Source organism: Phodopus roborovskii, unplaced genomic scaffold (assembly GCF_943737965.1).
Source record: "Phodopus roborovskii unplaced genomic scaffold, PHOROB, whole genome shotgun sequence".
Lineage (NCBI taxonomy): Eukaryota > Metazoa > Chordata > Mammalia > Rodentia > Cricetidae > Phodopus > Phodopus roborovskii.
The window spans coordinates 3,847,720-3,862,334 of record NW_026126575.1 but is presented as its reverse complement, the minus strand read 5'-3'; the positions used below and the strand labels follow the sequence as shown (position 1 = coordinate 3,862,334).

At 47.7% G+C, this 14,615-nt stretch overlaps 1 protein-coding gene across 1 annotated transcript in view; it reads left to right on the top strand.

Moving 5' to 3' along the window:
• Nup210 (nucleoporin 210) overlaps positions 1 to 6,384 on the top strand; it is a 96,238-nt gene extending 89,854 nt beyond the window's left edge. Inside the window, exons 36-40 of the mRNA XM_051203437.1 lie at positions 457 to 707; positions 1,954 to 2,170; positions 3,425 to 3,520; positions 3,599 to 3,682; positions 4,974 to 6,384. Of these exons, the coding sequence (XP_051059394.1) occupies positions 457 to 707; positions 1,954 to 2,170; positions 3,425 to 3,520; positions 3,599 to 3,682; positions 4,974 to 5,071 (746 nt within the window). The 3' untranslated portion in view covers positions 5,072 to 6,384. The remainder of the gene's footprint in view (positions 1 to 456; positions 708 to 1,953; positions 2,171 to 3,424; positions 3,521 to 3,598; positions 3,683 to 4,973) is intronic.
• Positions 6,385 to 14,615: the final 8,231 nt, after the last annotated feature.

Here is a 14,615-nt window from a genome sequence, read left to right as displayed (position 1 = left end):
TGCTCATTCCACCTGGCTCATTTACTCTGGGCCAGGCACTAAGGACAGGACAGGACCCAGACAGCCATGGTTTAAAAGGCCTCCTGATACACTTGGAATCAGCTCTGTCTTGACCTGTAGTCCATGGTTGGGTCATGTGTTTATTTGCCATTATCTGCCCTGTTCTGAGACAGGCTGGCTGGGGCTTGAGCTGTAGAGCTGGCCCCAACATGATCCCTGCTCCAAGAGCACTATTCAGATGGAAACCTCATGGACAGAGGATTCTGAGATAGTTGGAGGACTGTTGTTCACAGAGAAGGTTTCCAGGTTGGCACAGGGTCTCTGAAGGGGTATTTCTAGAAGGCCTCCTGGAGGAGGTGACCTCTCAGCTGGCTCCTAAGTATGTCTAGGAGTTTTCATGTCAGAGAGTGGAGTCAGAGTGGGGAATCTGCACACAGAAGAACCTTCTCTCCACAGGCCAGTACCTGTGCTCTGTTACTATGCACAGACTGACAGATAAGCAACTGAAGCACTTGAGCATGAAGAAGACATCATTGGCAGTCACTGCCTCCATTCCCAGCAGCCATACCTCTGTAGAGAATGTGGGAGCTGAGGTTCCCTTCAGTCCAGGCCTCTATGCCAACCAGGCAGAAATCCTCTTGAGCAACCACTATACCAGCTCTGAGATCAAGGTCTTTGGTACTGTGGAGATTCTGGAGAACTTGGAGGTAAGCCGCTGTGGGTGCTTCAGGTCAGGGAAGTCAGGGACTGGGATTAGGGGTAGAGTTTAGGGTCAGGGCTAGGGTTTGGTGTTAGGGCTTGGGTTTGGGGTTTGGGCCTAATGTCTAGGATTAGGGTTGGATTGGGGCTTGAAATTAGGAATATGTTTAGATGCTGTGTTTACAGACTAGGGTTAGTGTTAAAGGTTGGGCTAAAGAATGTTGGACACATTAGAGGTTAGGGTCAGTGGTTTGAGTTAGATTTTAGAGTTAGTAGTTAGGGTTAGGGTTAGGTGCTAGAGTTAGATTAGAGTTTAGAGTTAGGAAATGAGATTTGGATTTAAGATTCAGATGTAATGGATAGGGATTGGAGCTATGGTTTTAGGTTGTAGTTGGGGGTTATGTGTTTATGTTCAGATCAGGTTAGAAATTGGCGTTAGGCTTTAAGGTTGAAGGTTGTGGTTTGTGTAGGGTTAGATCATGAAAGACCCTAAGGAAGGAAGGGCATGTGGACCCTGGGCTTGGGCTCTTCAAAGTTAAAATTTAAGCTAGAAATTAATTTTGAAATTATTTTATATGTTCTTTATTGTATAGTCTTTTGGTTTCATTTTCTACTTCAGAAAGTCAGTCTTTTCAGGACAGCACAAGCATAGAATATGCTTTGTACAGGTAGCATGGGAGCACATTCCTGTTCCATGTGAGAATGGGCCTCTTCTCTCCATGTGGCGTTGATGCTTCTTCCTCCTCCTTCATCATCATCTTCCTCCTTCTTCAGGCTGGTCCATGACTGGTCTCTGAGACTTCAGTCCAGAAAGCCTACAGGAAGAGCTGTGATGTGTAGGTGGAGGAGTTTAGAGACCCTGTTGTCTGCATCTCTTGTTTTGTGGATAACTGCTCACAAGAGATGAGGGAGTAGTGTATAGTTACTGTGTATATGGCCGCTGTATATAAGTATATATTCTTATGGGCTGTGGATACTGCTTCATGATGACTTGTTATTAGATACTAATTTAGGTTGGGATAGCATTTTTGTGCTTAACTAAAATCAATGATATTGAACATGTGATCCTTAGCAAACCACAAATGTGGGTCATGCTTCAAGGTATCAAAGCCTACCTGGTCCTAGAAGTAAAATCTAGCATGTGTGGTTAGAAGGGCATGCCCAGAGATGAGCTGGGCACTTGCAATCCCACCTGTGGCCACCTGTGGTCCAGTCTCTGCAGAGTGTGCTTCCTCAACACTACCTTCTTCCCAGGTGAAATCCGGATCCCCTGCTGTGCTAGCCTTTGTGAAGGAGAAGTCATTTGGGCTGCCCAGCTTCATCACATATACAGTTGGTGTCTCAGATCCCACAGCTGGCAGCCAGGGCCCTCTGTCTACTGCCCTGACCTTCTCCAGCTCTTCCACTCACCAGGCCATCACCATTCCAGTCACTGTGGCCTTTGTGATGGATCGTCGTGGGCCTGGTCCCTGTGAGTCATGGATGAGATGTCAACTGACCCAGACCTGGGCAGGGAGAGACAAGCCAGAGGAGTTTGGGTGTTGGCAGGCCTATAGTGTGAAAGTTGGAGGACTAAGAAACACAGAATGACAATCTCTTGCTGTCACTGATACCACACATTACTTACCCTGATACCCCATCCTCAGCAAGGTTATTGCTCAGCATCCTACCATGGCTCCATCTCTCAAGGGCAAAGCCTACATCCCCCTGTGGTCTCTCCTGTCCATTTGTGACTCACCTCCCCTTGTGCTTCCTGCTGTAGCACTAGCAGCCTTCTGCCTGTTTCTGGAACACAGGGTGCCCTACCTGAGCCATTGGTATCTCTGTGCCTCTGCTTACAATGCCATTTCCCTCAGACACCCATTAACCAGTGTCCTCAACTGCTGTAGACTGTCTTTCAAGTATTCTTGTTTGACACAGATTAGACTCTCACTCCCAGATATGTGTTGACCTATGTGGAAGTAATGTTATTCACCACTGGGAGTCCTGCCTGACTGTCCCCAAGAAGTCCAACGTAAGGACAGCATTCAGCTCAGGGCCCTCCCGACACTAGGAACTACTTATTTCTTACCTGGCTGAGTGAAAGACTTGCCTGGTTGTCACCAAGGCTTAGACTCCATCCTTTGGTCATCTGAAGGCATGCTTACCCTCTGGGACAGGACATAGATCAAAGGGGCCAGTAGCTGGGGAAGGCTGCTGGTGTCAGAGTGGTTTTTCTACCTGGGAGTACTTGGGGACAAGTGGAGAGTATGTCAGGGATCTGGGACCCAGGCCACTCACAGAGATTGATAGCTTTGTGGCAGAAGTGCTGCCTACTCCTACCGTGGGGCTCTTGACAAGGAGTTGGGGCTCCTGTCCTGTGAGCTTCTGTCTTCTGTGAGCTTCAATCCCTCATTGTCTAAACCCACAGGGCATTTTTCAGAACTGTTCTTCTTGCTTTGGGGCAGCCTAGCTGCCTCCTTGGCAGAAAGGGCACTAAAGCCTGATGTGCCAAGTTGGTACCTAATTTCCTAGAAGGAAACTTAGTTTGGACAGAGATAACTCAAGGGACAGAATAAGACTCTGCTTTTGTCCGAACACCTTACCCTCACATCTAAGGCAGGCTTGCCCCCTGTATCCCAAGCAGTGGGGCATGGCAGACCATGCATGCCTCTAGTAACACAGGATCTCAGTGGGACCTAGCTGTGGCCCTGGTGATCTGATGTCTGTCTTTTCCCTGATGCAGATGGAGCCAGCATCCTGTCACACTTCCTAGACTCCTACCAAGTCATGTTCTTCACCTTCTTTGCCCTGCTGGCTGGGACAGCGGTCACCATCATAGGTGAGGCCAATCGCATATCCCTTTTTGTACCCTTCACCCTCTCACCCTGCCCAGTCTCACCAGCCTGTGTTCTTGCAGCTTACCACACAGTCTGTGCACCCCGGGAACTTGCTTCACCCCTGGCTCTCACACCCCGTGCCAGCCCTCAGCACAGCCCCCACTGTGAGTACTCTAGCCACAGGCACAGCCTGGAGAGCCTCCACAAAAGAGTCATCTCTTGGGCTAAGGGTGGGATCCAGGCCCCAAACCCCAGTCTTGGCAGCCTGTGTCAGAGCAGAAGGGGCTACTAGACCTGGGGACAAATGGGGCAGGGGGGAGGGGGAAGCTCAGATAATAGTCCTGACTCTGAAGGCTTCCCCATTTGGCTATTGGATGAGAGAACTTGGTAGAGGCAGTGCTTTCTAAGCAGGTAAATTACAGGATCGAGTACTACCATGATAGTTAAAGCTTGATGGGAGGATGGAGATTCTAGAAGGATTCCCTCATAGAGAAAGATGGGAAATCCTATTCTTTTCAGTAGTCTTTTTGTTTCTGGTGGCCTAAGGTCTTGGTTGCCCTGTCCAACTTCTGAGCTACCTGTCTCCGAGAGTCTTCTGGAACGGTGCAGTGTCCTACCCATGCTGCTGTACCCAACTGCCCTTTGTCTCCTGATTCCCATTTTGTAGGCTAATGTCTAAGAGGCCCTTGAGCTAGTGTCTGCTCATCTCAATGTTATGGAGTTTTGAACAGAGGACAGTTTTATGGCCAGCAACCCTGTTCCTGGGAGACAAAACTCCCAATATGCTCCAGAATCAGCCCCTCTTTCTGTTGTCTCTGGTCTTCAAGGCAGGACTCCTGAGTATCCCATCATGCTGGGTGGTGGCTGTCCTTGTGACCTGGCTTCTCACACAACTGTTCTCCTACAATCTGTCTCCCTTCTTGACCCTTCCTCCTAGTGTTCATTGGAGTTACTGTGGGGCCTCTGTACTGTCCCTCGAAGTACCACTTGCCTCCAGTTCCTTGTTACTACAGCATGGTGCCTAAGTGTCTATTCCTCCCATCCTCTTGACCCCATGGGAGGTAACAGTGTGTCCTGAGGCCCATCCAGACTCTGACCTCAGGAAGGTCATGGGTCAGGGGTCATGCCCCAGGCCGAGTAGATATATAGAGTCTAAATTCCAAGGACCATACTTTTATCCTCTTTCAAAAACCTCACATGCCCCTGTAAAACTCATCCTTAGCCCACATAGATCACTGGAGACAGACTTCCTCACATGGGAATCAGGAGACAGAGGTTGCTGGGTACAGAATCATAGGTTGAGCAACATAGTTCCCTGTCAGTTTCTCTCTACTGTCCCAGAGGACCAGCAAGCCCCTGGCATGCTGCAGGCACTTAAATATTGATTTTGCCAGGCAAGTGTGGTGGAGATATTGGCTCTCATTCCTCCATGTTCACTTCCCCTTTCCTCCCTAGATCTTGCCTCATCGCCTGCCACGTTCAACACACTGCCTCCTGGTCGCAAAACTAGTCCTCCCTCAGGGCTCTGGAGCCCAGCCTATGCCTCTCATTAGCCAGTATGCTGGGCTGCTGTTGCTGCATAGCTAAACTGATAACTTCAATGGAAAGGTCACTGTCATGTTCACACCAGGGTGAAACCACATCTGGGCCCTGGGCCATCCTCACTGCCCTGACTGTGCTGAACCACTGCCTGGTTCACACAAGTAAGGTGTTTTTTTTTTTTTTTTAATGTGTTTGTTTTTAAATCTCCTTCACAGTCTTGAGAGCTAGACCTTCCTGACTCCCTCTTCCCAGGTGGGTGCTGCTTAGTCTCTCTGTTTGCCCTGCTCGTGGAAGCTCCCCCGCAGCTCATGGCTGTTTGTAACTTAAGCTATTTCTACATTGTCTATGGATGATGTCACTGTAGCAATCTCAGGGAAAGGGTTTTCTCATTACTCCTGGGATTGGTGTGGTGCTGGGCATGGAACCCACAGTCTCATGCCTGCTAGGTAAGTGCTTATCCACTGCCACACACACACAAGCACACACATATGAGCCATCCCTTTTGTGTGTAGGTTGTTTGTTTGTTTGGGTTTTTTGCTTCATGAAAACCTACACTTCTCCTTGTCCTACTACTGCTAGGAAATGTGGGGGACAAGCAGGTGTGGGTGTCTCCTAGGGTGTCTCCTGGACCCAGAGCCCAGTGCTATCTGAGCCCTCTTGCTGTGAGAGCTTTAGCAGAGTGGTCCTCACCTCAGACTTGTGTGAGAACTTCAGTCTATATTCACAGCAGGAGGGCGTTGGTCACTGGCATGTTAGAGTGCCTCTTGTTCTCCCTGGGCAGCTTGGGAATAGCCAGAGCATCTTTGGCCCTGCCCTGGAGCCACTGGCAGGGGTCTTCTGATCTGTTGGTTTGTTCTGAGAAGCTGTTGTGCCTTGTGCAGCACAAAGACCCAGTGTGACCTGCTCTTGTGTCATGGAAGACACCCAGTACAGTACCTCAGCAGATCTGAGCCACCACCCAATTGCTCTCCTCTTCTTCTTTTCTGCTGCCAGCATTCCCCTAGCTGGCCCAGAGAAGAAGGGGATACCTTGAGAATACAACTCCTGTTTGTGACTGAACTCAGGGACATAGCCACTGTGCTTCAGGTCCAGGTGCTGTGGCCCTGTCAAAGAGAGCCAGAGACTTGCCTCCAAGTGGATGGGTGTGGGCACCACATCACCAAGGGTTTAGTTGGCCTTTGAAGGCCATGTGTGATCTCTTGCATCCTTTAAGACTGGGCCACAAGATGGACATTTTCTGGAGCTGGGGACAAAGGATTTGTGTCTGGTCTCCCACTGGCGCTGTCATGGAGCCTTCCCTGTGTTGGTTTAATAAAGTTCTGTGTCGTTTCTTAAGGGTGTAGTTCCTGGGGTGCTGACTCTGTTTGAGTGTCTACTATGACTGATGACCTCTTTTCAATGGTGCCCCTCTCTCCTCTCTGGTTATGGGGCCTCCCATTCCTACCCCAGAGACCAGAGACAGTAGCAGGACCTTGTCTGCAGGACAGCATAGGCCCCCTTCCATCCCCATTCCTGCCAGTCCTCTTAGAACCCTGTTATTCTACCACCTCCTTCCTTCCTTTATTCCTGACTTTTACCCTTAAAATGGCTTTTCCTATCCTGCCCACCCAGGGCTATGTTCCCAAGACCTTGAAGGTCTTGCCTCCTCAAAAGGCCAGCTCTCTGCCACCCTGCTCTCCTCCTCAGCCATGCACCCTTGGTCTCACCTTTGAAGCTCTCAAGCCAGGTAGTGACCCTGCTACATTCCTCCTGGGGTCCCTACACTTGGGCTGGGTGCTATCCTTTTATACCTGGCCACCATACAGCAAACAGGATCCCAGTAGGTCCTGCTCTGTTGTGTTCCTGTCTCCCTGTGCTTTGCCCTCTCTCTCCCTGCCCTGCCTCATGCATCATTTGATGTGGGGGGAATAGGTGCTTCCTCAGCCTCAGGACTTGTTACCACAGCACTCTCTATGCTAACAATATTGTGTGGTCTCCACTTCCCTTCCCACATAAGAGCTCTATGGGAGTAAGTAGTGGTGTCATGCTCGTAGCTCCCCAGAGGCCAGCAGCCTTTCAAAGCACGTTGGGGGAACAGCCAGATCTTTGTGGTAGTAAACCTGACTGGGCATGCTGACAACCCAGAGGGACCCACACAGCTTGACTGGGTTCCCAGCTGAGCAGCTCTCACTGTCTGAAGGTGCCAGAAGATACTTTTAGCACCAAGAATACAGAATTGCAAAGAGGTGTTTTTCTCTAGAATTCTTAAGTTTGAACATTAACCCTCCAAGTCTTGCTCTTTGTCTATCTGTGTGTTCACCTGTTGGACATATTTGGGCTCTTAGTTTGCTTCCTATGGCTGTGATAAAACATTACTAAAGCCAACTTGAGGAGGAAGAGGTGTGTTTCATTTTATAAGTTAGAGTTCATCATGGAGGGATGTCAGGGTAGGGAGTCGGGCGGGGCAGGACCATGGAGGAAATACCATGGAAGAATGATACGTACTGGCTCCTTTTCCAGGGATTTCTCAGCCTGCTTTTTTATTCAGCTGAGGGCCACATGCCCAGGTGGCTCCCTCCACAGTGGGCTGGGCCCACCCACATAAATCATCAATCAAGAAAATGGCCCCACAGACTTCCCTACAGTCGATGTGATGGAGGTGTGTTCTCAAGAATTCCTCTTCCCAGATGTAAAACAGCACACAGACTGATGGGAAACTCTTCATCTTAAGTCTGAAACATAACATGGATTGAGCTGTAGGATTTAAGTTGATCCTCATCATCTGGAACCTGGGGATGACGAAGGAATGCAGACCATTCTCACTGCAGTTTTTACTTTACCAGCATCTCGGCACCTGCTGACCTGTTTAAATGTGCCTGAGAGGGGAGTGTGGATTGAAGAAAGAAGCAGGCTAGAGTCGTTAGGGCATCCAGTTAATACTGGGATCTGCCCTAAGTTTACTGCACAAAGCTTATATACTCCAAGGGGGGGAGAGTTGGGGGGGGGGAGGTCTTCCTTACCAATGATGCAAGGAGCAAACAGACTTAATTACTCACTTAATTCTCAAAGTACACCCTTAGATCAAACCTCCTGTTATATGGCCTTGAGGATTAAGACATCTAGTAAGCACACCTTAGGCCAAACATCCTTCAGTAGCCACACCTTAGAACTGTAGGTGTTAGGACTTTAACCTTGAAAGAGCAAGGATAGGTTTGAACTCTGTCCTTTAGTCACTTCTATGGATCCAGATACCAGGAAAGTGGCCTTTTACAGGTGTCTTCAACAGGAAGCAGGTGGCAGACTGTATCCCTCTTTCCAGCCTCTTGGCCTCTCTGTGTGGCAGCCTCTCAAAGAATGTTTGAAGGTCTTCCTACCCAGAGAAATTGCATGTTGCTCACATGGCTTTCATTAGCATACATGGTAGGTAGACATAGCAATGGTCTGTTTGAAGGTTCTGCCATGGATAGGGAGCCCCGTGCTGGTCAAATGGACATAAGGGTCTCAGATGTTCCCTCACAGATAAGCCTACTTGCAGATAGTATCTGGGAAAATAGCTGGTTGCTCACAGACCCTGGCTATGGGCTATAGTTAGGCAGCACATGGCTGCTCAGGAGGACCCTGTGCACAGACAGGAAGAGATTTTAATTTATGAAAGGAACAGTTCACCTGATATTTTGTTGTTTACATTTATTTATTTGAGGGGACATCAGAGGACAACTTATATGGCATTGGCTTTGTCCTTCCACTGTGTGGGTTCTGGGGATCCAACCTAGGTCACCAAGGCTTGGTAGCAAGTCTTTAGCCACTGAGTCATCTTCCTGGCCAGTAGAAAATAAGAAAAGAGGAAAAAACCAACCAACCAAACAAAAAAAAAAAAAAAACCAACCCCCCCTTTTTTTTTCCACAAGAAAATGGCTCATAAAAGGATTAGAAAGTTTCAGTAAAACTCCCCATTCAAATTCCTTTTAGTTTAGTTTTGTTATTTGATTGTTTTACTGAGACAGGGTCTCTGTGTAGCCTGGCTAGCTTGAAACTCGTTTTGTAGACCAGGCTGGCCTTGTGCTCACAGAGATTTCTCTGCCTCCTGATTGCTGGCATTAAAGGAGTGCACGGCCACTCTGGCAAATTTCTTTTTCATTAAAAAACAAGAACCCAGCTTGACAGAAGAGTACAGAGAATGGCGTGACAACTTGATGCCCATCATGCCCTGCAGGCAGTTGGTTGGTAGCAGTCTTGGGTTTCTGAGCTTTGTTGGGTTTGGTTTGGTTTTGGTACCATTTTGCCCCCCACCTCCAAAAGCAGACAGGAAACTATGACTTAAATCTCATTTAGCATCTGCCTTCTGTCTCATTTTCTCATTAACTAATAAATTTGTTTCAGAATTTCCAAAGCAACTTTCATTCTATTTTTATTTAAAGATTCATTTTATTGTTTCTAATTTATGTGTATATGTATTTTGCCTGAATGTATATGCCTGTGCACCATCTATGTGCCTAGTGCCTGCATAGGCCAGAAGAGGGCATTGGATCCCCTGGAGCTGCAGTTGGCATAATTGTGACCTGGGAATTGAATTCAGTTCCTTTGGAAAAGCAGCCAGAACCCAGTGGTGGTATCATATACCTTTCATCCCAGCACTGGAGAGGTAGAGGCAGGTAGATCTCTGTGAGTTCAAGGCCCTCTTGGTCTATGGAGGGGAGTTCCAGGACAGGTTCCAAAGTTACACAGAGAAACCCTGTCTTGAAAAGCAAGGGAAAAAGAAAGGAAGAAAGAAAGAAAAGGAGGAAAAGGAAAGAAAAGTAGCAAGAGCTCTTAATGACTAAGCCATCACTCCAGCTTTTATTTTTATTATTTATCAACGTGTAGGGTGTGTGCAAATGTGACTGCAGATGCCTGTGGAAGCTCCTGATGGGATGCTTACACAGAACTGAAGGCTTCTGGAAGAGCAGTGCTCACTCTCTAACTGCTGAGTCTGCCCCGTTTTTTCTTGATTGACACTGGTTTGTGGTCTGTCCTAGAGCCTGGGCAAGAAAAGGGAGGAAAAGCTCACATTGGACACCAGATGCTGGGGCTCTTCAACAGGGCACACAGTGAGCCCATGGAGCAGGCTGGTACTTTGCATATTGGTACTTTCACAAAGCAGTTTGCCTCCTAAAGAATTTATTTAATTATTTTAATATTTATTTGGGTGTTAAGGCTGCTGCAAGCATGAGCTGTGAGGCAGGGGTATAGACACCATGGCATTTCTGCCTGGTGGTTATCCTCACGGAACTGATGGGAAGATATGTTTTTAATATGAAGCCATCACAGAATGAGGAAGGAGAGCCAGAGCCCAGCAGTGGCTTGGGACCAGCTATTACTTTGTTAAGTTTTATGTTGTATGTAATTAGCAAATAAAAGTCTGTGGAGGATTTTAGCAACTGCCTCATCAAGTGACCACTTTCATTTATTGAAATGAGCATCTTTGTGTTCACTGAAAGCAAATAAAAGCAAATTATAAGACCCAGGAAACTGAAACCTAAAGACCAGCCATTTCCCTGGTCTTCCAGCACAGGGCTTTCCCACTGGAGTCCTCAGCGAAGGCCAGGTAAGTTGGGACACAGGGCTGTGGGCCAGGCAACAAGGTGCAGGTAGCAGTCCAGTCTCTGCCAGTTATCAGGTGGGTGTCCTTGTACACTTTCTGTCCAAACGGCCATTTCCCTTCATCATTAGCTTCTGTGTGGGTCTCATGGATCTTAAATGTCCCACAAGAGCCCATGTGGTAAAAAAAACTTAGTAGCCAGCCCATGGTACTCAGTGCTCGGGAGATGGCAGAATCTACAAGAGTTGGGGTCCAGAGGAAGTAAGTTAGGTCCCTGGGGGGTGAGCTCTGAACGAGCTGTTGGAACCCTGAACTCTTTCTTCCTCTTCCTCACCCTCCCTTCAGTGTGAGGTGAACTGCTTTGCTCTACCACATATTACCACAGTCTACTTCATCCCAGGGCCACCACAGAGGGTCAGGTATAAACATGAGCGTACACAACTCTATCTTGCAAACTGATGCATTCTTTATAGCTGTTAATGAGGTGACAGAGGATCCTATATCAAATATAGATTTTCCTCCTTCCTCCCCTTAGAGGGTCCAGGACAGCCACCTCCAGTTTCTCTTCAGGACTTGGTACTTGAGTGGTCCCCTGAGCCACTTACCAGACACTCAGTAACCAACCAGTCTTCACAATGCAACATGGATGGGCCAGATAGACGCACCCACAGAGAGGGCCAGCTAGAGTGGGAGCCGGTGCAGTTCTCAGAATACTCAGCAGATAAGACCCACTTGATAAAATTCCACATGGTGTCAGGCTGAGTGGGCTATTTAATTTGATAATTAAAACCTATTTTATCAAGTAGCGTCATAAAATAATCTAATCACAGTTAATCCTCATTGTGTGTCATCTTGTCAGTGCTTAATAGTTTCTATTTCCTATTAATAAAAATATACCACTAAACACAGGAAGAGGAATTACAGTTGCCACTGAGGGAGGCTGTGGGGGAATACAGCTCTGTCAGAGTTCTTAGGGAGCAAACAAAGGTTGTTAAATCACTCCTACAGGCCATAGGCACCAAGGATGGCACTTGAACAGGGATGTGAAGTGTTTGGTGACAGACAGGGAAGATTATTCTTGGGGGTAGTGTGTGTGAATGGGACTCCCTCCATGGACAGCATGGATGGTTAATTGTGGAAAGGGACTGGATTGTACGGGGGGGGGGGGGAATCTGTATCGTCTCCTCTTTGTCCTTTTGTTCTTTTTTATTATTTTATGTATATAAGTATTTGTCTACATATATGTCTGTGCACTGTTTGCATGCCTGCTGCTCATGGAGGCTAGAATAGACCTGCGCCCCTGGAACTGGAGTACAGATGGTTTTGAGCGGCCATGTAGGTACTGGGAATTGAATCCTGATCCTCTGCCAAATGTTCTTAACCATCGAGCTATCTGCAGCCCTTACCCCTATGTTCTTTAACCAGGTTCCCCCCTGTGCCCACTAAGCAAAAGGAAGAGGCCAGGCTTCTGATGTGGTATTACCTGCCCTGACAGACCCTCCACCAGAACTTCTGTGCTCAGGGTCTAACGGGGGACCTAGTGACCTCTGCAGTCACATACCCCCAGGGAGCAAGCCTGCCATCCTCAGGTGAGGTGCTGTCATATGGCCTCAGAGTCCACACCTCAGATCCCTAGTGAAACTGGTGGTTGACCTCCTCTCCAAACTCCAAACTAACTAATGACCAAATGGTTAGATAGATGGGTTGCTTGCTGCTGAGGCCTGAATGACAAAGTCAACAGCTGCCCCTTCCCAGCCTGACTCAGAGAGAGATGAGGGAGATAGCACTAGGGAATCTGGTTGCTGGGAAAGGAGGGGCTCCCACTAAGGAATTGTCTGCACCTGTCTGGATGTGCTGGTCTGCTTGTCCCAGTGTGTATACTTTCTCCCTCCCACCTCACCTCCCATTGTAGCCTGGGGCATTCCTGAAGTCTATGGTCTGTGTGTGTCCCTCCATCAGGAGAGGCAGCAGAGATTTCCACTTTCTCCTCACCTCCCTTCTCCACACATGGCCTGTACCCTCCCTGTTCTACTTGGGGTCTTCTGATCATTGGCTCACTCCACTCAGATCATGGTCAGAGCTGACTGGAATAGAAAACAGATAAGCAAGGAGAAAGCCAAATGCCTACCACCTCTCACACAGGCTACTCCATCACTTAGCATGATTTAGTTTTTAATTGATCTATTACTTACATAGTTTCATGGGGTGTGACATTTCATGACATGTATACATTGAATAGTTGTCAGATCATGGCAGTTACAACACCTGTCACCTTCAACACCCATCATTTCTGTGAGAAGACAGCACATAAAATTCCGTTTTGGCTACTTTAGCTACAGACTGTCCAAGCAGAGAAGGCCATAGAATGTTCTTCCTGACACACTGTAACTTGTTCCTATTTGTTTGGTTTAGACTTGCTGTAGTCTAGCTAGTCCAGATCTCACTAAGTAGCTCAAGCTGACCTTGAATTTCACATCCTAGGTTATAGATGTGAGCCACCATAACTGGGTTGTAACCTGTTCCTATTCAACAACATTTCCCTCACCCCCTCTGGTGACCCCTCTACTTTCAATATCTTGATCATCAGCTTTCCTAGATCCCATACATGAGGGATCCCATCCCTGAACTGTGCTTGGCTCAATTCACGTAACACAATGATGGATATCTAGTTTCTTCCTTGTCTCAGATGTCAGAATTCCTTTTTTTTTTTTTTTTTTTTTTTTTTTTTTTTTTTAAGGCTGAATTGTATTCCACTGCACAAAGGTCACATTTTCTTTTACTATGCATTTCCTGGTGGGTGCGTAGTTTACCTCCATGTCCTGATTGTTGTGACCAGGGCTGCTAAACACCTGGCATGCAGGTGGCACTTCCATATGTTGGTTCCTTTTCCTTGGAAGAATACCCAAGAGTAGGACTGCTGGGTCATGTGGTGCTTCTATTTTTAATTTTTTGAGGAACTTCCACACTGTTTTCCATAATGGCTGTACTAATTTACATTTGTTCTCCCAAGGTTTTTTCCTGTGTGAAGATATATATATATATATATATATATATATATATCTCCTTCCATCCACAGAGAGAAATACACTTCACACAAAAATGTCACCAAGCTGTGGAAATAGTGTGACCTGTGTTCTTCATGCAAATAACTCATGGGCATTTGCTGTGTCAGTGTGTGTCCTTATCTCTCAGCCATTCTTTATGTTTATTTAACGCCTACTATGTGCATTGAGTTTGGCTCTAGGTTTGCACTAGAGTGCAGACAATCTAGTCCTGCCTTAAGAATGCCAGCAGTCTGAGTGGAGAGGAAGATAAATCAAGACTCACAGCAATGCCAAGACCCTGCAAATAGGATGTACTCCCAGAAGACCATGTGATTAGGGACTTGCCTGTTCTGGGAAAGCTCTCCAGAGAAGCAATAGCCAATCTGGGATTTGACTGGCAGGCTAGTATTAAGCAAGGGCAGAGGGGAGGGGAGGAGGGGAGGAGAGGAGAGGGAGCTACAGAGAGTAGGAAGAGCTTGGGCAGGGACTGAAGGGAGTTTGGCCACTGTGGTTGACCACAGAGTGCTGGGAAAACATGGGAGGTGAAACCGAGGTGTGAACAGAGGCCAGCCGCAGGGCACAGGTGTATCTCAAGCAATTCTGCTCATGAGCACCTAGCTCTACACAGGCACTCTACACTTCTCTACTCATTTCTCACCCACAACAGTTCAGACAGGGTCCAAGGACTCCTCTGTGTGGGTCCCCTCCTCAAGGCCCTCCCTCTTGAGCCAGCCACACTGACTCAGGATCTGACTCTGGCCCAGTCAATAGCACAGCAATGACTCTGGTTAGCAAGGCCTAGCCTGGAGGGACCAAGCCTTCTTTGAAGACTCAGGTGGTGAAAAGCAACTGAGCTTCCCTGTGTTGTGGGGTGCGGTGCTCCCTGGGCAGGACCTAGGAAGCCTCTGCCCAGCCTTCTAGAGCTCCGGGAGAATACAGACCAGGCTCAGCTCA